This window comes from Candoia aspera, chromosome 6, assembly GCF_035149785.1.
Source record: "Candoia aspera isolate rCanAsp1 chromosome 6, rCanAsp1.hap2, whole genome shotgun sequence".
NCBI classification, from domain to species: Eukaryota; Metazoa; Chordata; class Lepidosauria; order Squamata; family Boidae; genus Candoia; species Candoia aspera.
Window position 1 is genome coordinate 12,793,424 of NC_086158.1, and position 25,714 is coordinate 12,819,137.

General features: G+C 37.1%; 1 protein-coding gene across 2 annotated transcripts in view; it reads right to left on the bottom strand.

Annotated features, from left to right (window-relative positions):
• The window catches only part of NAALADL2 (N-acetylated alpha-linked acidic dipeptidase like 2), a 443,576-nt gene that overhangs the window by 215,881 nt on the left and 201,981 nt on the right, over window positions 1–25,714 (bottom strand). For both annotated transcript variants that reach the window (XM_063306434.1, XM_063306433.1), the window contains exon 5: window positions 6,345–6,488. In XM_063306434.1, coding sequence (XP_063162504.1) covers window positions 6,345–6,488 — 144 coding nt within the window. The remainder of the gene's footprint in view (window positions 1–6,344; window positions 6,489–25,714) is intronic.

The window sequence follows — 25,714 nt, forward strand, 5'->3', positions numbered from 1 at the left end:
TTTGTATTGAATGTGAAGGATTTTACATTTTCCTACCTGCTGAATCTGCTGTTTCGAATCTTCAGTTTTCTGCTCACTTTCTCTGACGCTGCTTGTTAGCACACTTTCTCCTGCATCAACAACTTTTAGAGAACTTCTATTAACTCATTAACTCCTATGTTTTGCCAGTCAAGTATCTAGGGGGCGCCATAATCTCAGAGTTCCATTGTGAGCTTCACTGTCAAGCTGTTCTGGACATGGCAGAAAATATCAACTTTAAACGTTTCATATGGCTGAAAAGATTGTGGAAGAAGTTGATTCCAATGAAGAAGGAGATGTTTCTACTGACAGTGAAATTGAAGCTCTTGTTGTGCCAGATGACCAGATTTTGGTATTGAAGGAGTTAAAAGAACAGACTGACTTACAAATCACACATTCAGTTGTTTTTTTTTTGATGGAATGTTATGGGAAAGAAGAGGCCCTGTTCTGTGGGATGTTTTTTTTTCTTTTACTGAGAAGTCTGAGTTTCTAAGGGGGGCAGTTGGGCTGTTTGATTTCTGTACAAAAAATGCCTTGTGTGTAATATGGAGATATGTAAATGTTTTGGTTTATTTTGAGGTGGGGAAGAGAATTAAGAATGTTTATTTGGATTGATATTAAACCTTGTATGATTTTATCTTTCTTTAATGATTTGGATTAAGATTTACTAGATTGCTTTTAGATTTAGATTTGCTTGATTTTTAAGATTTATAAGATATAATATTTGCTTGGTTTTAGGTTTAATAGGTTTAAGATTGTTAGAGTATTATTAATTATAAAAGTAAACAATTTAAATATTTTTATAACTTGATCTCTATTATAGTGGACAAATATATATATATAATATTGGTAGGAAGGAAAAAAATAAATAAATTTTGCTTTTTGGGGGGGCAGTTGATTTGGAGGTTTATATATATATATATATATATATATATATATATATATATATATCTTTTAATATTGTGTTTAGTGATTTTTATAATGCACTAATAGAATTATTTATGGACCTAGAATTATTTATAATGTGACCTTGGTTTGATATAGAGTAAGGGACTGATTATGGAAATTGCTGTATATTCTTGGTGAAAGATGTCACCTCTTTATGTAATCTACAAAATTCTTTTTTCTTGTGTTTACACTCTTTTAGGTTTTTTTTCTTTTCTTTGTGTAGTTTTTTGCTTTTTTGTAGTTTTTATCTTTGTTTCAAACTTAATAAAATTCTTATTTAAAAAAAACAACAAAGATTTTTGGTTCAATCAAGGTCTGGAATAATCTTTCTCAGAGTTTTTAAAGAACTGCTACCTGTTAGGATGGGTAATACTAATTCAGTATTATGCATGGATTAGAATTGTGGCTTTTCTGCCAAAGTGATTTGGCAACAAGAGACTTGAGAAATTGTCTGTTAGAAGGAAGGTCCTTCTTGTTTGATAAAGTTGGGATAGACATACAGAGATTATATACTCATTGACCTTTGGAACTAGCATTTGAGAATTATCATCTAGAACCTGCAGAAAATAATGTTTGTTTTTCAAGCCTATTTCTGTCCTACATATCTAGGGAAGATATAAGTGATTTCCTGTCCACCAGAGCTAGACACAGAGTTTTTAGTAGGAGTCAGAATAAAAGTTTTTCTTTTCTTCAAAATTTGTTTGTATGTTTTTGGTATACTTTTTCCTTGTTCTTAATCTGTAGACTTTACTTTTTCACCCACATTAAAAACTGTATAGCATTAGTAGACTATTCCATGTCCCAATTCCTAGTCTATAGTCTACACTGATCCTCAAATCTGCTAACTGTCATTGAAGAGTGAAGACCAAGAGTGCTTCCAATTTGGCAAAATAATCTGGTAAACAGCTAATCATGTCATTAAAAAGTTCCTAAATGAAAATAATGTGTTGTTTCTTATTATTGATCTTATTGCATATGATAGCATATGTATTAGTAGATCATAAATTTTATTTTATTTTCCTTCCCTAGGTTATAGCTGAATCAACCAAGTGGACTTTAGTGGTTCATCTTTCAATATATTTATGCCTATCAGAATAGTCTCAAGATGGTGTGAAATGCTCCTACTATGAAAAATTAATACTCCCTCCCAATCATCTCTTCTTCTAAATTAAGTTTTTAAAAAGTACTGAGGAACTTCAGGGAATTGTATTCCTGTTTCAGTCTTTGAGGTGGCTTCTTTCCTACCCCATTCTCTAATTGAGCAAATTAAACTGGGCTGAAAATCTAATCCCTGCATTAGTCACTATGAAGAATGTAACATAAACAGTACCACAAGGAATATAGTTTAATCTCCAGTGTGTGTTCATGATGAAGCAATCACAGCCAATCCACGACATGGATAACTTATTCACATTTGTTCTCCTTCTTAGATCTTGTCAACTGGCTCTTAACAAAAGAAATCATTGTCCCACAGCATAGAGTGGAATCACAAATGAGCAGTGGGAAAAACTTGCAGGCATAAGTGAATATGGTAACTAAATAAATGGCAACAGGTGAATAACTCTGCTTTTGATCTTTTTTTTTTAGGAGAAAAATGTCATACTTTTCAGTGCATCTGAAATAATTACCTGTAAAGTGTTTTAAAACACATGATATAACTGGTAAGTAGAGCTGTTACATAATTAGGTATTTTCTTGATGAAAGGGTACATGGAAATAGTGCTGAAGCAAAAAAGAATGGTGTGCTTTTAGATAATAGGCATATCTATTACCCAAGACCTTGTCTTGAATGTTGGATCAGCTATAGTAATGCTACACAAAACTGGTAAACCCTTTCCTTTATCATAAATGCATCATTTGAACAATGTGAGATTCTCCGCTATCTTTGGACAGCTGTATATATGAGACACTATTTTAAAATAATAGCTTTTTTTTCCCCAAAAAAAGAAATCATTCTCTCTTTCCTCACTGAGGACAGAATTTTAAAATATGGAATATGCTTAAATTCTTCTCCAAGTTCTAGCTGATTTGATTTTTTTTTTAAAGTAACTTCAGTGCTATAATATCATAATTACTTGTATTTTAATAAGAATTATTAACGATATTATTTTAATTTCCTTGATAAATTGGTTTCTAAATATTCTCTGTCCACTGTTGAGTTTCAGAATAGATGTACTAAATACTCAAGATGCTAAGGACATAGTAAGGTAGGTTTAGAAACAGGATTTCCTGGCATTAATTTTGAGCTAAAATGTTAAACATTAGAGCTACAATTTTAAGCACAGAATGTATAGCATGTCTCTCTCTGTGTGTGTGTGTGTGTGAGTGATGGTTGGAACAGTTCTAGTATGTTTTTTCTGCCTATGGCAGAACAAAAAATGACAGCCCAAGCCTCATTTGTCTAATAATTGGGCAGGCCCTGGCACTGAAGATTAGGTGGCATGTTGGATAAAAGGACAGCTACCTAGTTTCCTTTGAGATGTGTGGGGTTGCAACTCCCTTAGACCCAACAAGATTAGTGGTCATAGTTTGTGAGCAATGTAGTCCAAAACATTTGGAGTATAGCAGGTTTCATATACATACACACACACACACACACACACACACACAAACTGCCACTGTTCTCATAATAAAGGATACATCCCAACCATTTGAAATGGCAGTTCCTTAATTCATGGCTCTGTTATTGTTGTTAGCATTTAAGCAAAACTGGAAATGTGTTAAGGCACTGAAGTGAGTCAGGAGCTGTGATTCTATCAGCAAAAGGAACCCAAAATCTTCCCCAAATCTTGTTTCTTTCTAGTAGAGCCTTTCTGATATCAGAATTCATCCGAGGAAAGCAGAAATGTAGGGGAGAAGCTGCAAGAAGTCCACACCCACACAGCACTTTTTTTGATGGATACAGAAAATGTGGGAATAAAATGTATAGTTGCGAGACACATGAATAAACAAACCAAGATTAGATAGCAAGGCCCACTCCCTCTTTGCACTGAAGATGTTGCCTAGTCTGAAAATGAAACATCTGCAAGAATACAACAAGGCTCAGAGAGCACCAAGGACTCCACAGTTCCACCCTGAGCTACAAATATTTGCTTCAATTGGTACAAGATTAGATAGCCCATTTGGTGTAGCGGTTAAGGCGCTGGCCTAGAAACCAGGAGACTGTGAGTTCTAGGCCAGTTACTCTCTCTCAGCCCAACTCACTTCAGAGGGTTGTTGTTGTGGGGAAAATAGGAAGTAGGAGCATTACACGTGTATGCAGTCTTGAGTTGACCTGCAAGTAAAGATGGGATAAAAACAAAAAACAAAGACTACTTTTATTGAGAGTGCTATAATAACAGAATCTTGCAAGCCTGATTGTGCTGGGGTTTTTAATCATGACTTGTCTGTTATAGAAACATAGAACATTATGGTCCCATTTTATACCAAATCTGATCATTGGTTCACCTAAGTCAGCATCTTCTAGATTTGGAATTGACCACTTTTTCCAGAGAACGACTGCATTCCCTCATGGATAATCTGATGGAGCTTCATGACTGATGGAGTTGAAGCAAGAAATAAGAGGGACCAGAATCAAAAGTGGTTTCCCACATCCTTTCTTTTCCTTAAGTCTATCACATTTTGTCACCCAAACATCAGCCTTCATGGAAGAAATGTGTAGTACTTACCAGATACTTGAACAAATTTTATATCATACTTTATTGATTAGCCATTAGACCATATTAGGATGCAAAATATAAAATACGTAACAGATACAAGACCATATATTAAAAAGTAGAATAAAAGACATAAGTAAAAGAAAATGCAAATCATTTTTCTGTGTCACCCATATAAATTTACTCCAAATGGATCCACATATGCAGTTCTCAATTATACTATTTTGTTCAAATAAAGGGCCATATTATATGCAATTTTGGAGTTCTGACCACACATGAAATAGGATGTTTTAATATAAGGATCCCGATAGGCCATTCATCTAATAGATATTGATCTTTCTCTTTCTTATACAATTGACACTCAAATGATATATGTATTATGTCCTCTATCAAGATCAAGACAAGGCTGTTTTGAGTCTCTTTCTCATGCTCCCCACTTTCCAAGGGCCAAGCACTTGTTTTACCTCTCCTTCTTCCTTCTCAAGGCCAGGGCTACAATAAATCTACAGGGAGGTATAAAACTAACCAAAAGGAAATGCATGGCTTAAAAAGTCACATCTGATCACATCTGATCTGGCAGCAGGCTCTTGAGGTTTCAGAGAGGTATCCCAAACTCAGTCTAAAGATCCTGGAAATTAAAGTTGGAAGCTTTTGTATTGAAAAGGTATCTCTTGATTCAACAATTTGGGGCAAAAAAAGTTGAAATAACTAAACATTACTGTAGAGTTTAATTCTGGGAGACTGATAACTTGGAGGCATTCTTCTCTTCTCCAAGTCCTCCTATTCTGTGGTTATCATTCTAGATAGAATGCTTATATGAAGAGCAGCCTTTTTGCCCCTCAAGCTGTGGATGCCTCTACAGCATAAAACTGGACATCATCAAACAGCCATCTCTGATAGATTATTCTTCATTGGGTATATAAGGCACTGCAGGGCATTCCGATCAGAATGCCTTTCAGTGAATCCTCCAGAGGCTCAATACAGTTTTATTATTAGAAAACATTAGAAAAGACTAAAGGTAAAGCATGATCTTCATGCTTTTATTGTGCATGAGTTTGTGTGCACGTACTAAGGAAAGTCATACCAGTAGTAAGATTCAAGTCGAAGAACATACAAACACAGATATTTATGTAGAGGTTTAAGGAAATGCCCAGGACTATGAGAAAAACTATTGCTTTGTTGCTCCCCTACTACTGTAAAAGTTTCCTTGATAATCTGTATTGTCCAGTAAGGGTTTATCAAACTGCACTGTAGCTACTGAAGCATCTCTTGGGTGAAAGTGCTTACAGTCAAAGGGATTTTTCAGTCAATATCATGCATTAGACTTTAATGCTTGGTACTAAGAGACTTGCTACTCCTGATATTTGATTTCCATCCACTGGATCTTGGCAGATATAGCAGCCGGCTATGAGTGACAGCTCTATGAAGCTTTTTGTTTGTTTCTTTTTTTGTTAAACTAGCCTATGGAATATGATATATGGAACATGCACACACATTAAAATGGCTTTTTTCATCAACTGCACTTCGCATAATTTGTTCCCCCCGTTTGGCAAGCTCTTCAGTTCTGCCTCCGACTTGCCTCTTCTTAATGAATATGGCTGCAACTGGTTGAAGACCCAATTACGTGCAATTACAAACAATGCATTTCGAGGACTTAAAGAACTTCCAACATTTAACAAAGGTAATCAAATTGAGAAATAGAGTGAGAGAAAGACAGTGTTACCTGCAAAAGGCAATCTCAGTGGCTGGCAAATTTCATTTTCACCAGCTTCCTCAAGGGAAATGAACAGCTTCCTGACCAGCGTCACAGAAATTGTCTGCACTAAGAGAGAAGTGAGGTTTGATCGGTGCTGTTTATAGCTTTCATCTTCAAGAAGTCCAGGGGTGGGGAGAGGAAGAGAAGGAAAAACAGTAGTAAGTGACAATCTTCAAACCTTTGTTCTAGATCCCTGCATTTGCATGGTAGAATTCTTAAATAATATCTGGGACAATAAAATCAATTCGACAAAGAGTGGTGATTAAATCCACATCACAGCTAGAGGGGTCTCAACAATTGCTTTTCTTCTTTAAAATAATTCTGGCATCAATACATATCCATAATAATAGTGTCAGGCTGTTTTGAAGGGAGGCAACTTTGCAGCAAGGTTACCTCTGTCCAGCAAGGGCTGCAGTATAAATAGTGAAATAATGTCCCTACACTGTATGAACATGTCTCTAGCATTTCAAATTTAAGACCCTTAACTAATACTTCCGCAATAGTGGGTTCTTCATCACCATATGAGATAGTGTCATAAAGCTCCCAACCAGTGTTTTTCAAACTTGGCAACTTTAAGATGTGTGGACTTCAACTCCCAGAATTCCCCAGCCAGGGAACAGAACAGATCCAGATTAGCCAATTACTACACTCAGATACTCTTAAATGAGATTAATGGTCATAGGTAAATTAATTCCATCTTTGCCATTAGGAATATATTTCTGATCTGGCAAATTTCTATTCCAATTTCCAGTGTTAAATGATGGGGACTTCTTGGCAACCTCACATGGGTTTAATTAGAACATAAACACTTTTCTGCCCTCATAACAAATTATCTGGGATGAAGGACAGACGATTGGTGGGAGGCTGGCTCCCACACTATGGAGCTCACTACTTCCAGATGTAGGCTTGGTCCCTTGTCCTCTAGTTTTCTGGAAGACACTGAAAGTGCTACTTTTTCAGTGGGCTTTTGCCTCCCAATGAGTAACATTGGATGACTGTTTAGTTTTACTGCAGTTTGGATGTTTTAATTTGGAGTAGAGGAGGGTTATTAGCTGATGGTTATTGTACTGGTGATTTGATACACCATCTGGAGTCAGTTGAGTGAGACAGCATAGAAATGCTGTAAAATAAAGAAATAAACATAATAATGCATAATGGCATTGCACATACCCACCCCCCACACACACCTCAACCACTTCATAACTAAAATTATTGCCAGAAACCCACAGTTTAGAAATACACTGACATTTTCTTTTTCCTAAAAAACCAAACACCTAAAAACAATTTCTTCCCCTCACAAATGTTTAATCATTCTCTGCCTGAACACATACAGGGAAGGGAAGTCTATCCCACTGGTTAGTTTCACTGTTGAAGTGCTCTGACTGCTAGGAAATTTGTCCTGACATACAGCTGGAATGTGCTCCCTTGTGACTTAAATTCACTGTTCTGAACTTTGCCATCTAGGATGATGTTGGTCTCCATTATTGCATACGTCAAAAGGGCTATCCTTTTCTCCTTCCACCTTTTCTTCTCAATGCTAAACATTGTCCATCTTCAGAGGACACAATTTCTACCCTCCATATCATCACTGTTGTCTTTTTCAGAATATGTTCCAGTAGTGATGATACATCAGTCTAAAGTAATGATGAAACCTCTATCTGAATAATTTCTGTGGAGTCCTGGGTGCTCTCTGAGCCTTGTTGTTTACTTGCAGACATTTCATTGCCAGACTAGGCAACATCTTCAGTGTGAATAATTTATCCTGGGGGTATAACACTGATGCTAAATAGGAAGGAACATTCAATACATCTTAATCTCCTATAGTACCATTACTATGAGTAGAACAGAAGTCTTACAACATGATATCCCTGAATGAATACCATGACCTTGAATGTTTCTCCACCCCACATTATTAACTTCAAAGGATGGTTGTTTGAATAGCATGATTGGTTTGAAAAGGGATCTTCAGGACTGGAGACAAAAGAATGGTAGAACTGAAAATAGAGAAGGCAGTTTGAGCTGCAGTCACAGTTTTTCTTTAGGTCTCCCTGAGAAACATTCAGCAGAGAGCTTTTTCCATCTGTATATCCTATACATTATGAAAAGACAATTTATTGTGCTTTAGTAATTTAGTAATCACAATATAGGGAAGTTTTGCTTTGTCACTGTTGAATAAAGTGAGCCATGTATAAACAAGGCCGAGAAACGGCTTTTCCTTTCACGTTTTTGTTAAACCTTTTAAATCCTCCCTTATTATGCCCTAGAACAGTATTTTAATGATCTTCTCTCCCCCCTTCCTTATTTTTTAGAAAAGAAAAAAAAAATGTCTCCAACATAGAACTGACTTTTAACTACATTGCTAATAGAATTGTATTACTTTTGAAATAACAGGACTGAATGGTTCATTAATTTTTCACCTTAAGCATAATGGAAATGTGACAGTTTTATGCTTTGAATAGACACTCCAAAGAAACCTATGCTGAGTTCTAGGAAAGTATACATTACAATAGAAAACAAAGTATGTTTTGTAGAATAAAACCTGTACAGATGTATTCTAGGAAATTATAACCTACAACAGCAATTCATGAATAAAGAATGTTTGGTAGAATAAGACTTTGGCTCACTCAGTGAGAGTGCACAAGCTTAATCAGCAATTTTCTGGACATGTTCAGTTTATACTTAAAGGGTATACTCTGAGTTTAAGCATTATAATTTGGGAAACAGGAGAAACGTATAATATGTGTGGTTCTCACATGTATCAAAATCCCATCTCAAAATTTTGTGACGCATGATTAGGTTTCAATTTCTTACACAGGCACTGATCATGTGCTAAAAATAAGTTGGGTTTTACAGTGGTTGTGATATATTTGGAAATCTCTTTTACTATATAATTGGGGGTGCTAAACTCTTTTGGATTTTTTTCCTTCTGCCTTATGCACAAGGCACTAATAATTATTGGAAAAAAATATGTCACATGGGGAAGCACAGATTTCTCCAATGAACTATAAGTTGTAGTTTAACTCATATACATACTGTTTCTTCTTGAAGAGACTATGAATAAAGTAGAGATGCAAAAACTAAGTAACACTTCAAAGAAATGATGGATAACCTCTGTCTCCAGAACTACATGGGTCCTCTAAGCCACTTTTTTGCAGCACCAAGAGTGCTTTTTAACTTCATTTGCCAAAATTCAATGGTACTATGTTTCATAATTTGAAGTGTGTGTGTCTTTGTGTGTGTTTAAAGCCCATCAAAATTGAACTTGGGGAGGGGAAATGAAAGAATTCCAGCCTTGCCTACATATGTCATGCACCTCTGTCAATTTTTTTTACATTGTTCAACACAATTGATCCTAAAAAAAAACCCACCCTTTTTTGGAAAGTATGTACAAGTGATCCAATCAGAATCAATATTCTGTCATAAGAATTAGAGATTCTTTTAAAGATTTTGCATAGATCTGGGTTCAAAATGTGATTTGGAGCTCATGTTAGCATCTCTATGGCACACTGAAGACACACTGCATCTTTTCCTGAGATTTTCTGGTTGCCCTTCACAGGTGACATGCAATGTGTTTGGTTTAAGGAGTTCCTGAGAAGTGCTATGTGCACACCCAGACATGCTCTAAATACAAAGCACAACAGGAGGAAATCAGTATTCAGAGGAAATGAACAAAAGAAGGTTAACTTGCCAGATAGAAATACAATGTAAGTGAAGCTACAGATGTTCTATAGAACTTCAGAAGGGTGTCTTGTTCATCATGGCAGAAAGAGTAGATGAAGCAAACAGCCAAATTTGCATGGATTAAAAGTCAACACAGAAATGCAAGTCAGCAGGAAATAACAATATGAGAAAAAGTTTCAAAATTTCTGTGATGCCAGGATACATATGAGCAGAATGGTATGCTGCCAATCTGCTACTTCCTTATTCAAACGATTGCTCTTATTAATAAATAAAACTAAGGATATTTTTATTATTAATATTTTAATACAAAAGCAAATCTTGCAGAAGCTAAAGTAATATCCCCTTTTAACAGAGCTGTTTTAAGGGCACTTTCAGAATTGTTTTCCAGATAACTTAAAATGGCTCATCCCGCTTCTGTAATAGCACAAAGATTTTCCCTGGGTGACCTGGTGTGATGTGCAATTTTCAAATGCACAAAGATCAAGAGTAAATTTAAGAAGGAAAAAAACCTTGTATTGATTTGAGGTATGGCAGAGTGAAATGGGCACTTTTCCTAGGGTGCCATGGACTTTTATGGCAGACTTAATGTTTAGTCCTCAGTTGGAGCATGTCATCCAACTATTTCTTTTTTAAAAAATTGCTTTGTTTAAAAAATACTAGATGCCGCCCTTCTATTTTCTTTTCAGATTTCCTTCATTTTTTTCAAAGGAAATAGAGAAACAGTGTAATGTAGTGTAGTGGTGGTGAATGCGACATCTCTCCTTCAAAACTGGCTTCTGAAACAAACTAGTTGAGCTTTATGTCTCCCATGGCTTCCAATTACAAGAGTGGTAAAATAAGACTATATTTTTTAGCTTTGCCCCCAAATTCTCACGTTAACAAAAAGGATCCAGAGAGGGAAAGGTACACTAAATTATGCTAGTCAGCCATTGATACTTCTGAGTTTGGCTTATGTAGCCCATAGTCATGATCCAAGATTCCTTTGTGTATCCAGTGAATGAATGGAAGACTCATATGAAGATCCATAGAAAATGCAATAAGGTATTTCTGACCCTTCCTAACATACCTCTTGGAAATTTTATGCTCAATTCTCAGTTGGATCCATTGAATTAGCTGTATCAATCAAATGGGATTATCCTGGAGTAAAAATGAAATGTTCACTTCAAGGTGCCATATATAGAGTTCAAGTATCATGCCACTAAAGTCTTCATGAGATATGCTTTCTGAGATCAGTTGCTCTTTTAGAAGAGAGCCAGTACCTTCACCTTTCTTAGCTTTGTTTATTCAAGTGTTTTCCATATAACTTTTCCTTTCCTCCCTATATATCTTGTTAAATTTATATTTATTCCTGAAAGGGGACCATTGTGATATCCAGGAGGAATATCCTTTTATGTATGCTTTGCATACATGGTAAATTTGACATTCTCAGTTTCAGTATGGAATGCAGTTAATTTCTCTAAGGAGATGCTCAGCAGATGGCAGTAAAAAGTGGAAATAAAGCACTTGTATCAATCTTTTGCAAACTAAATGCTAACTAAATATCCAGCATTTAGTAGCAAATAATTGCAGGTTTGTTAGAGTGGTTTTAAAAAATCAAGCACAGAAATCATATGCTAAACAACAAAATAACACACACACAAACACAGCATTGTATTTCACTGAAAACTCAGAATAAAGTTAGAGATAGACCTTATACCAGCAAATATGTGTCATTGATTAAAGAAAATCTTTGGGGTTTAGGGGGCTGGATTTCAGCAGATTATTGTTAGATCATTGATATTCCCTTGAGAAAGCCTACCCTTGTTTTTCATGGCACCTTGGATTATGCTAGTGCTTAACTGGCTAAAGTCAACGAATGATTTACTAGGGACAGCAGAAAGGAAAAAAGAAATGACAAAGAAGAATTGGTAGTAGACAAAGGGTTAAGTACTATCTGCTAGGTACAAATCCCTACATATAGTCACCACTCCATCTTGTATCTATAAGGAAAAAAAATGAAGTTGGGAATCCTGCATTATAGGGGAAATGATTTAGCATTATATCCCATCTGCTGATTTTCCCCTGCAAAACACAAATAAAGTCCTTTCCCACTAAATCATAAAGGCAATAACAAATAAATGAGTGGCAGAATTAATCTGTTGGGACTGAGAATAGTAGACCTAATTCCCCATCAGTAGGTTCTCCTTGATGAATATGCTCTACCTTACAGTACATTAGCATTGTAAGAATGAAATAAGTTTGGGAATGCTGCCGATGTAAAGTGTAGCTTATGCCAGCTGATCTCTACTTTCATAATCTGTGCCTTAAATGAACAGTTTATGCTTAGCATATTTGCTGGGGAAGTTTTGATGGAAGAGTTTTGCAGTGCTGAAAGAAACCCCTGGGATGGATAGTTGATTGTTGTTACAAAGAGGTTCTGCAGTGAAAGGCACTTCCACAAGCCTGAATCTTAAAACAATTGGTGCCAGGGATAATAGACACCGAGAACAGATCATACATCTCTGCATTTCATCTAGGTAATTGTATCCATAATTTTGTGGATACAGACACCCACTTACAGGACAGTTGCTTGGATCCTGTTTTTTAGCCTTTGCTTTCTGTATGTTCAGTTTGGAATTCCTGAAATATACCACTTACTTCTTATTTCTCTTTTGCTTTTAGATAACAGCAATTTATGGAAGTGGCAGTTTGAGGAAGACGCTTTGTGAAGGTTTTCAAAGATTGCATGACAGCAACTGGAATAGACTTTGAACCATAAGATTTTTTCTGAACTTAGTACAATAAACACAACCTGTGAAGAATCTCTTATTAGCTAGCATTGTACATCATGCTCAGCCATAAACAATGGCTGAGTTTACTCATTAGGCCATATTGTAGTTTGCTTAATTTTGGATTTGTGCAATGTGAGAATTCAGTTTCTTTTAAAGGCACAGTGCCCACCATCTACTACATCTAATCTCTGTGATTATATACATTTTAGAAATGTTCTTCTTGAATCGTATAACCTTTTGAATCCTTTCTGATTCAGGCAGCTGTAATCAAATACCTGACCAGTACAATCCAGGGTGCTAGAATTCAGTACTGGATTGAATAGGAGACTTATACAATTCATATATTAATTCCAACTGAGCTGATAAAAGCAGAGTTGGAAATGAATGTAGAGGTCATCAGACTAGACTCGTTATTTAGTACAGGACTATAAAGCTTCAGATTAAATATCTTTAGAAAAACAGTCTACCATCTTCTCAGTCAGTTAATCAGTTGTTGTTATTATTGTTACTGTAAGATCCTGCCAAAGGAAAGAGTTGTCATGAGTAAGGATGGCGAGCAGGGGGCTCCCTTCCAGACTGTTAAGCGCATGCGTAGCACTGAGGAATTGGGCAGCCATTCAAAGAGACACAGATTGGGACCGCCTTAACCTTTGGGGTTTATATGTCTGGGTTTTTCCCACGCTTGTTGAGTTTGTTAGGATTGATGTCCTGACTCCCAGGAAACACTCTGAGACAGGGATCTGGTCTCTAATGTTTTATTGCTCATACATAACAGTAATCCTAACAAACTGAACAAGTGTGGGAAAAACCCAGCCATATAAACCCCACAGGTTAAGGCGGTCCCACTCTGTGCCTCTTGGAATGGCTCACCAATTCCTCAGTGCTACGCATGCGCTTAACATTCTGGAAGGGAGCCCCCTGCTCGTCATCCTTACTCATGACAGAGTTTCTTTATCCAGTATTCATTTTCTTGTCCTTTTAACGATGGGCCAGATAATCCTACCTCAAAGACACCAACATTTGTAAAGCTGTGATGGACTTCTGCTATCAGGTTGTCAGTAAGGAGGAAGAGGTAGTTCTGTCTTTCCCTCTGTCTCCATTTTTGTAATTTTTGTCTGATTAATAGGCTTATTTTATAAGCAGATAGATCCATATTAGTTCCAGGGTGACATAAATTACATGTATGTATTTATTTGCTTGTTTATTTATGTAAGATAATCAATGATAGAACTTCTCTGGACACATTACAAGGTTTTTAAATGGTTCAAAGTATGTAAAACGAATGACAGATATGACAACTGGGGGTGGAGGGGCTCTGTTTTAGAGCTAATTTATTTGGGCTGCAAAACATCCAGATAACCGCTAGATGGGAGCAGAGGGTTTGAGTTTTTTTTAGTCTGTCTTCTGCAATCTAGTGGCTGACGAGATGTTTGTATTCTGTATATGATACCCTTAATCTGTACCTCTAACTGAGAGATGGAACAAAGTGCTAGAACTCCCTTTCTTATATATGTTTAAAGTACTATATATATGCCATCACTGCTTCTGTGATTCCCAAAAATCACTAAACTTCAGCCTGAGCATATGAGAATCCATGTCTAAGGTTTGCATTGCTGCTGAAGAGCAGTCCCCATTTCCAGAGCTTCATTTTCTTTTCTTAATAATCAGATAAATGTATTATCTGGTTATTAAGCAGTTGGGAAAGACCAGCCCTCAGATGGGGGTGATGGTGGCATAAATCAATTCCACTTCCCAGTTCAATATATTTATTTTAAAAATCTATAAGAGAAGAGTCAGACATGGTTAGCTGCCAATGGAAACAAAACAAAACATAGACTTTACTAAGTAGAACTTATTGGACTTAGCTATCAAGATTTATAAGGGTCCTTAATTTTTTTATTATACTTTTAGAATAATTTTCTGGGACTCTACAGCTGAGTCTACCTTTACTTACTGCTAGACGAAGTAGGTTCACCCAACAGTGATTTCCGGGGAGAAGGCAAAAGTAGTTTTCAAGGAGGGAAGTACAAACCACCCAGTCAAGGCCTTGGATGACCTGACCAGATGTCTTCCAGGTGGGAAAGGGAATCTGGATCCATTAAGTCAAGTTTTGTTGTTTATTTTTTATACTGCTAATCTGTAGTCACAAAAAATGTAATCAAAGTGGTATGGTCATCCTGTCTCAATGAATAATAGTGTTACTACCATATTCTCGATAACAGGCTGTAAGCAACATTGTATTTATTGAAGATCAGGCAGATCAACATATAAGGAAATCCAGAATCATTCGTATTTAACAAAAAAGTTCACTGTATGACCTTAAGCCAGGTCCTAATTTTCAGCCTAAGGATTGAAGAGCTACCAGGTCTGTGCAGCAATATTCATATGGGCAGCAAAGAGGTAGGGAAAATCTTTATTTGCTGTCATGTCATGGTGATCCATATTTTGCAGCTGGATCTGGCAATCCTATTCCCTTATGACAAAATAGGAGGATAAAGTACCATGTACATAATCTTGACCTCTACTGAAGACAAGTGAGACAGGAGAAGGAAAACAGTAATACATGAAAACAAACTGGTCCATCAATTCTACACTGACCAGCAGCAATTCTCCAGATTTTAGGCAGGAGCAGATGTTTTAGCTCACATATAGGTGCTAGAAAACTGTATGCAAAGGATGCCTTGTATCATTCTCCCAATATCCTCCCTCCTATGTAGACATTTTGGGCAGGGTGATTATCTAAGCTTTTTAGTGTGAGATCTAGCTACTGAAGAAATTATCTGTGTCCCGGGTGTTTGAAAATTCAGGATTCAACCTATTTTTCAGCAAATCCTGAAAATTGGTCTCCCTAGCCAAGGAAGCTTTCTATACTAATAAGACCTTAAGAACTTCTAGGTACAGTTAACCTACTAATCTGATCCATATGGATATCTGAGTCTCATTGGTCATAGAATGACTTTGACCTATCCATTTATACAATCTGACTCTTTTGCTCATTTGCCTGGAATGGTGGTTGTACATCTAATGGTGATGAACACATAAAATACATGGTGGTAATTAGTAGTAATGGGACTAAGCCAACAAACAGTGGTCTCCAGCATGTGCTCTAGAGTGGAGAGATTGAAAGCACGTGATCTTTTTATTCACATTTGTGTTTACAAGCCTAATGGAAATTGAAGGTGGAAACACATTGGGAGAAGATTAGAGGCCTTCAGGAATGTGATATTCATTCAAAAATGATAACTCCTAGTCAGGTACATTCCTTCTGTGTTTAAGAAATCTGCCAACAGAAAACAAAATCAGATATGCTGATTTAAAATTTCTGAAGTTTGAAGCTTCTATATTGCTGGAGAATCCCCATGTAATGTATAAAGTCTAATTTTAATACCATCCAGGAAGTTTACATGAGTTAAACTTATTGCTCTGAAATAAATTTCCTCAGTTTATTCTTTGTTTTTTTTAAAGTTCTTTGTTTAGTGTGGTACTTTTAGTTCTAATCTGATCCTATTTCATAGAGGAGGAGGGGGGAGGGAGAAAAATAAGTGGTGCCAGAAAGAGCAATCAAAGTAACTGAGATGAAGGTGTAAGCATTTGTGTGTAATGGTATGTGGGAAAGACCTTGAAGGACAGGGTGAAGAGATGCTGCCTAGGAAACAGTCGGATAAGACTGCATAATGGGTGGAGAAAGATGCTCAGAAGGGACCCTCCCTAACTTCTCAGGCTGTAAAGGAGATGGTGGGAGATTTGTATTTTGAGACTTGCAAGGTTCTGTTAATATAGCCTAACAATAAATTAGAATTAGTTCATCTGGTCATATTTCCCATCCGGTCTACCTGGGAAGGCTGACATTGGATGACTTAGCTTACAGAGTGAGAAAAGGTACATCAGAGAACCAATACCTCATTTTTATATTCCAAACAAAGCTTGAAATGAAACTTGGCATACAATATGGCTGGCCAGTAATGAAATGATCTTCCAAGTAAATTGACATCTACCAGTTATGCATAGCAACCTTGTAGAGTTTGATGGATCTTTTCCCTATCTCTTTCCTCCAGAACAAGAAGTGGGGGTGCAAGAGAGAAACACACCATAGTACAAGGCAGATAGTTGCCATTCATTTTCAACATTTACAAGGAAAAGGGGCAAATCAGTCGATTTGGGTTCTTCCATTGCTTCTTTCAGGATATACAATATATCACGTTCAGCTTTTCCAAGTTTTGTAAATATACAAAACTGTTTGTTGAACTGCAGATATTTTTTAAATGTCCATTCTAAAAAAAACATTGTTAGGAATTTTATCTAATTTACACCAAGTCTGCAAGCAATTTTCCATAATATGTGCATTATTAGCAATAATAATAAATGCGTGCTAAGCTTTAGTTGTGGTATTGCTTAAAAATGCCAGGTTCAATTTCAAATAGGAACTAAATTTCACATTTAGAATATTTCTCTCTGATTCCTGTTCTGTAGGCTTGGAAGGATAGATACAAATTGTCTCAGTCTAAGCTCACATAATGCACCATGTTTTCAACAATAAACATAATCTTGTAGCAATTACTCCCCGTTTCATAAAAACATGACCAGCTTTTGTTTTGCCACATTTCCTAATGCACACTCCTTTGAAATACAGAGAAATGGAAATAAGAATGGGGTGTAGTAGTGGTGGAATTAAAAATCTTAGGCACGGGAGAAATTAAGGGTAATGGGAATCAACAAGCAGTTATTTTCTTTTAAAAATTAATTGTACAAAGTTTACTTTCAATTACTGTAGCTTCAGCTCCTGTTGCAATCCACTTGTGATCATATGCCACTTGTAAATCTGATTACTTTTTAAAAGTGTACCATTTAAACTAGCTAAAGATCAGCCCACAGCCCACAGCCTGAAATCTTTCCTTTTTTCCAAACAAAAAAAGAGTTTTCACTTAATATGTAATCAGAACAAACACAATTATGAACCTAAAGTCCTTGGCTACAATAACTTTGAATTAGAAATGCTGACAGTTAATGTAATTGTGTGGGTTTTTTTTCCCTCTTTAGACTGTTATTGAACAGAATAAAGTATTGTGTGAAATTAATTGGACTCATTATGGTCAGTTTGAAATATATTCAATCTACTTCACTCACAAATTTCTAAGTAACTACTGTATCTTGCTGTAATTAGATTCAGAACCCCTTCTTGGCACCTTCAAATGGAAAGAAAGAAAAGCTGTTTATGCTATGACATGATGAAGTTGTTTTAGGGTTAAGGATTATCATCCTCCTTCCCCCAAATGCTAATACTTATGTTCATTCTGGATTTCAAAATGAAGCTGTTACTGAAATAGGATACAAAGCTATGCGGAGCTTCAAAATTGACTCCAGTAAAAGGCTGTGGAGTGTTTGAGGGCCCAAACATCAAACATTCTCTTCAATCATGCTTAGTTCCTGTGACTTCATGGATAGGTCTAAGATAAAACTTTCTTGGCATGTTATGGAAATAATGTTTCATTGTCTTCTTCCAGTATTTTTCAACTTCCCAGGTTATCGCTTGAATCCTATGATCTGAGATGGTCTCCAATCCAAGTATTAACTAGATCTGATCAGCTAAGTGTGCTGTCACCTGCTGTATCTCCAACCCAGTCACACATAAATCTGTTCTATCAAATATTCATTGTTCTGCAATTAAAATACATACACACACATGTTGAAAATTCACATTTATTTTCTTAACTTTACTCAGATCACATACAGTATTTGCTGCAGATATTTTTCTATTGTCCCCAATTCCTATTTGTACACATTTTTAACATTCAGTGCACAACTTTCCTGTATGTATGTATGTATGTATATTTATTTTTATTTATTTATTCAATTTTACCACCGGCCATCTCCCCCCACCCCAGAGGGAGATATGAATATCCTTCAGAGTTATTCCAGAAGATACGGAAGGAGAATTCCTTGGGATCCGCCCACTTCATTCACCTGGGATTCATTGATTTGGCTTTGTGTATAAGGTCCAGCATATTATAATATTATCTTATAATACAAGAATTAGTGGTTGTTGTGGTTGTCAGAACTCATCTCTCAGGCTGGATTCCTGATGGTATAATATATTTTGATGCTATTCTGTACTGCTCTGCCTGTTGTAACCTAGCATTGCATTAACAGAGACATTAATGGGAATGGTTGCTTGATGAGACAAACTCTTTTTCTTAGTAAAAGAGACCTGCTTTCCTTGGATCATTTAAATGAAGGACAGATTGGCACTTCTGTCATTCTAGCTATTCCTCTCCTCTGCCACCTGCTGGAAGTCCAGGAAGCATGTGGATAGAAGATTCCATATAAATCATCCACATATATTATACAGTTTTCAAATGTTGAATATTACTATTTGAGCAAAGCACCTGGTAGCACCTGCCATATCCAAACTGCAAAAATCAAGATGATCCTGAGATGGCAGCAAAGACTTATTTTTCTCTATCTCTCTGCTGCCATCTAATAGCTACCTGGATGTTTCCAATACAGTTCTAGCCCATAGGAGGTCTTTAACACTATATCACAGGCTCCAACATCAGCAAAAACAGAAACATGCCAGTGCAAAACCCGTAACCCAGCTACTGTATATAGTACTTGGCTATTTTCACATAATGTCTTTACTCAGTCTAGGTTAAGTCCTAGCAGATCTGTTTGCATAGTATGCTAAGTTTGTTTAGGGTTAAACCTGATTTTTGTGCCCGACTACATTATGTATGCTCAGGCTCTTACGATTCAATGTATCGTACAAACCCAGAAATTGAATGTTACATGCATGGAATTTCAAAATATTTTATCAAGATGGTTGACAATATATTTTTTCTTCTACTTATTGCCATCACACACTTCACCATGCTGTCCTTTCATAGCTACAGTATTTTCTGCACAATGACAAATTGATCATCTGGTCTGTCTTAACAAAGGACAAAATCATACGTGATGTGCAGCATTGTTATGCTGCCTGAAATGTCACGCTCAGCTTCGCTTCCACTTGAGGGACAGAACATGCTGGGAGAAGAAACTGAGACAACATTGATAGGTCCCATTAGTGACGCAAGACTTCAGGGGAAGGGGAACAGATTTTTGGATGCTTGCCCACAAGTTTGTCTTAATCTCAGAGCACTACTCAAAGAGTAAAGGAAGAAGAGAGGTACTTTTATCTCTATCAAGTAATAAGCTGAACTGCCTTTAGAAACTGTGAAGAGCTGGTGTATGGGTGGATGTATTTGTGCGTGTATAGGGGGGGTACTGCTCAAAATATTTCAGACTCATTATAAAGCCTTCCAATGCATAATTTTAATTTTCCTTGTGTTTATATTTTTTGATAAGGACTTGTATAATTTCTATTACTTCTTTCTTTGGTTCTCCTGAGTTTTCACATGCAGCAGGTGGAGATGGCCAATGTTCTCATTGTCTGTTGTAATTTCTGCCACCTTTCCTCCCCCAGTATCTGGGAGGGCATGGCTAGTTACTTCTGATATGACCTTGGTTGCAGTGTTTTCCAATGTTCCCCACCTTTACCTCTGTCATGGCAAACTCAGGGGAGGAGGCCAACAATGAGCAGCCTGCTCCAGAGTTGCTGGACAAACCATTGCCTGAGGATCTGCAGACAGTTGACGCCGGGCTGTCTGGTAGTCAACAGGAGCAGCTGCCATTGGTCTCTGAAGACCAGGAGTCTGAGCTGCCATGTCTCCCCACCACAAGGGCTCACCATGCAGAGAAGAGAGCAGAATAAAGATGTTCTGGAGGCTTCTCACAAGAAAGGAGTCATGCCCTCCTTAATGAGCAATGGCTCTACTTAAGGAGAGCAGCAAACTCAGCGCCCTCCATTGGCAACCACCATCTGCTAACCTAGACTCTGTATGCCTCAACTTGTGACTCCTGCCTTGACATCCTGTGACTTTGGCTTTGGGCCCCAGACCAACTGATAAATCTGTAACACTTGACCTTCAGACTTCGCTTGACCCTTTTTGTGTCTGCTGCTTTGGATTTATAACTCCCCCAAAGGCAAGCTTATTTGACTTTGGAGAATTATTTCATGGTGTGTGTGTGTGTGTGTGCTAATACTGTCCCTGTCACTTGGGCATTTGTCTCACAAAACTTACCAGTAAAGTTTGCAACCACGTCTCTTGTGTCTTTGTGCTTATTTGGCCTGGGACAGGACAACCTCCATCTTAAAGATTCAACACTAGGACTTAGAGCTCCATCTTTGTCAGCCCCTTGACAAAAAAAAAGGTCAGGAAACACACTACAGGGATTGCAGTAATGCTGCTTTATTGTTGAGTTGTTGTTGTTTATTTGTTCAGTCACTTCTGACTCTTCGTGATTTCATGGATCAGCCCACGCCAGAGCTTCCTGTCAGTTGTCAACACCCCCAACTCCCCCAAGGTCGAGTCTGTCACCTCTAGAATATCATCCATACATCCATCTTGCCCTTCCCTATGGGGAATACCATTGCTTTAATATAATAATAGAATTCCCCTCTGCCCCCTCTTTACACCATAAGGAAGCAAGGTGGGCTTATTCTGAGTTTCTTTCTCATGGACTGAGTTGTCTTTTCTTTTCCCTTAATTTTTCTGCATACCTTTGTCAAGGTTATATCTGCATTCTGCAACAGTCTTAAAGATTCAACAGTCCAGGTTGAAAACAAACAAACAAACAAAGTAATAAATTAATTAGCATATAAACGTACACCGACATTAACTATACTTAGCATATTAGGTGCATACAGCTATGAAGTCTTTAGCTGACCTGGTTAAGAAAGTTGCCTGAACCCAGTGTGTAAGTAATAGCTTAAAAACCACTTCAAATATGTCTACTTCCTTATGCAAATTCTACAACATTTTGCAAAATGAATTGGTGTCATGAGAATTCAGCCAGCATTCTGTGTCTGCTCAATACAGTCTCTTTTCAAGTGGGAAAGAGCTAAGGAAATTAATATATATTAATTAATCCAAAGCATACTTAACCTAATATTAGAAAATGAAAAATATCAAGTGCAAAGTAACTGAGTCATCTCTTTACTAAGAAAGCTGTTTCAGTGAGTAATGATTTTCAATAAGTCGTAGACACTCAGATTAATCAAATGATTGGTGATGGTAAACAGGATTCTTGAAAGTCTGTCAGTGGTGTGTTCATGGATCAATTATTAACCCCAAGTGCCTCCTCTAAACTGAAATGTAGCCCTTAACCTTGTTCAACTTCTGTCTGTTCATACCTCATGCTGTTGGCATTACAAGTAGACCAAACCAGAGAAAATCTATGTCTATGCATAATTCTCAACCTATTCCCTCAAAAATATGGAGTCTAAGATTGTTCATCTGAAATTTTAAAAATCTGGGTTTTTTTTAAGTACACACAAAATACCTTGAAACTCATTAAATGCTTCTTAGAAAAATGAATGGTCCAACTCAAGCAGTATTCATCAGTATTTAGAAGGGCTCAGCACAAAATCCTAATGTAGAGAAGATCAGGGTGATTCAGAATAGATTTTGATTCATTCAATTCAGAAAGTACAGTTTGACAGATTTCTTCTTCCAGGATATTTTTTCAACTTCCCAGTTTGGTCTAAGGTCCTAGAATACTACATGGTTTTCCAATCAAGAATCAACTAGGACCAGCCCTGCTTAGTAGAATTCTGAAATATAATTATACAGTCTTTAACATTATTAAATTAAATTTTATTGCTCTCTTGGGAATAGACTGAGAAATCCAAAAGATATTCCCAGGAGGGCAATAACAAAACACTTCAGTAACACTACCAAGAAAGCTTCATGCAGTCACCAAGGGTTGAGCACAACAGTCTTTAACATTATTATTATTATTCCACAAAACTTCATACTTCAATAACTTTCTAAAAAAAAAAAAAAAGAATGGTTTAATTGGCATTCCTTAATCTTCAACAATTACCTCCATGGCATTCAAGAAGAGACATCGTTATTCTTTGTCATCAAACCCTCCCTTGGCATAAAACCCCATCAAACTATTTGCCCGAAATTTGCTACAGATATTTCTCTGTACAGGGTCTATCATGCTGCAAATTGTGATACCTTAAATCTCAAAGTGAAAACAGCTACTGTCAATAGCTAATGTGTAATCTAAAAGCCCTAGCACCATTGTCTATATAATTTGATATTCTATGGTATATTACCTCTTAATAGTGGATCACACAAGTAAGTATCTTCATTCCTTTCTGACTCATCATCACCATCACAACTTTAAAATTTGAGAGGATGTCTATTTTTTTTTACAAACAGTCACATGCCTATTCCATTTACCATGTTCCAACTTCCCTTTCAATGTGATTCCATTCTGATAAAAAGCAACCCAGATCCCCATTGTTGCATAGTGTGAAAAAACAGGAATTTTCCAGACATGCACAGACTGTTCCTCTCTAAATTACAGTGATGTTTATTTGTGATAGGGTTTTTAGGTAAATAATTTGTGCTTATTTCATCTGTCTGTCTGTCTGTCTGTCTCATAGTACTCTCACTCTGTTAGACAGCTTCAGTACTTCCATTTCTTGAGTTTGATTTTAACCTAGAGAAAAGAAAGGAAAGAGAGAAAAAAGAGCTTTGGACCCTCTTGGAACTCTAACCCCTTTGTCAAGCTGTCTACCATGACAACATTGGGTCTTTCCATTCCAAATGTTGCCAGCTTGCTTCACAGACCTATCTTGCTCCTCCTGGGTCCTCAGCTGCAGATGAGCCTGGATTCACACAGCACACATACAGCAGAACAGAGAGCATGCATACAATCAACAACCACCACTTCCTCCATTTCTTCACACGTCTGCCCTTTTACATATTTTCAGGCAAAGATATATTTTCAAGCAAACATGTCTGCTCTCAAGTGTCTTAATTAGGCAGGAAGCTTCTAGGTGTCTTTATAATACTTGTGTGGTGCTGGCAAAGATGAACTTGATACCAGTTTCTAAATCTGTCCCAAGCAAGGCATCTAACCTATAACCTTTATTTTCTCCATGGTAGATATCAGAAGTGTGAGCTTCAATTTTCTTCTCTAACCCTTGATCCAGAATCCTGAGGAGATCAGATGACATGAAAACATTTGGTTCTCCTTCTGTGTGAAATGTTCAGTCATGAAATGAGTTGGGGTGGGGGGTTACGCAGCCCTTTAGTTTTGGATCTTATGTTTTAAGAGGGATCCTAAGAAATTGGAATCTGTCCCAAGGAGATTATCAAGTTGTGGGAAGCTCTAATCAGCAACTAAGAGAAGCCTAAGGGTAGATTGTTCTCTTCCGATATACGATGAGTAATCACACAAACAACTATGCAAAATTCTTCTCCGTCTCTAGTTAAGACTGCACAAGTTTCATGTTTGGAAATAGAAAGGAGTTATTTCAGATACTTTAGGAAACATTTCCTAATACAAGATAACTGGCAATAAATCTGACTTCCTCAGAAGCTAAAAAGTTTTACTTTGTTAAAAGTATTTAACTTCATGGGAGATATTAAATTATGTATTTAATTATCTAAAAAAATATGGTTAAAAGTTATTGGGTTTTGCTAGATTCTACTTTAATATGTGCCTGATGAAAGCTTGGGATACTAGATCTAAACAAGAGGATTGTTTAGAGAGTAAAAAAAAAAAAAAAAGAACCAAAGCACTGTCTGAAATAAATCAAAAGAAAAAGTTTATGACATAGAAAGAAACAAACCAACATCTCCAGTGTCTTGCCTCCAGATTCTGGCTGGAACTTTGGGAGTTTCAGCCTTAGTACATAAAGAAAGAACTTGGTTGGGGAAGCCAGGAATAAATATTTCCTACTATAATTCTAAAAGCCAAACGCAGTGTAGCTTAATTCAAATAAGCATGCCATCCTCATCATTAATTAAACTGTCCAGTTCTTTTTCTCTTGAGATAAGCCAAAAACATTACTGCTGAAAGCTAATATTTGGAGTTTAGGGAGTGGGGGTGGGAAGATGACAGAAACTCATCCAAATGAATCAACTCAGCAAATGTTCCATTCATCATTTGCATTTTTGTTTGTTTTGTTTTAACTGCTCTGTTATTATTGCATTTTTTATTATTGCAAATTGCCCAGGAACCAGCAGTCAAGAAATATACCAAGATTATCATTGACTGATTTATTTAATCCAATGTATACGGTTGCCCAAAGCCTCATTTGGCACAGAGTGGTAGGCGGCAGTATTGCAACCGAAACTCTCCCCATGACCCGAGTTCGATCCCAGCGGAAGCTGGAATCTCGGGTAGCTGGCTCAGGTTGACTCAGACTTCCATCCTTCCAAGGTTGGTAAAATGAGTACCCAGCTTGCTGGGGAAGGTGACAACTGGGGAAGGCAACGGCAAACCACCCCACTATAGTCTGCCAAGAAAATGTTGTGAAAGTGGCATCCCCCCAAAGGGTCAGACATGACTCTGTGCTTGCACAGGGAACCTTTCACCATATGGTTCCCTATCTCACACAAGGTGACTCTGGGTGGTGTACAATAAAACCAACAATTAAAACAGAATATAAAACCCTGTTAAAACAATTAAATAATTAACAAAAACAAAAACAAGATTGTGAGAGGGTTAATTCACATGTTCTATGTGGTGCAACCAATGCATGGGCACTCTTCTGCCAGGGGACCCCAAGGCCTGATGAAAAAAAAAAAAAAAACACATTTCAAGGGTTTTCCAAAAGGTCATAAGGGTTGGAGCTAACCTCACCACAGGGGTGATGATGTTCCAGAGGGCGGGTGCCACAGCAGAAAAGTCTCATCTCCTAGGTGCCATCAGATGGAATGCCTTAGCAGATGGGACCTGCAACATGCCTCTCCTGCTGGACCTGGTGGAATGGGTAGAAGTAATTGGGGAGAGGCGGTCCCTCAGATAACCTGGCCCCATGCC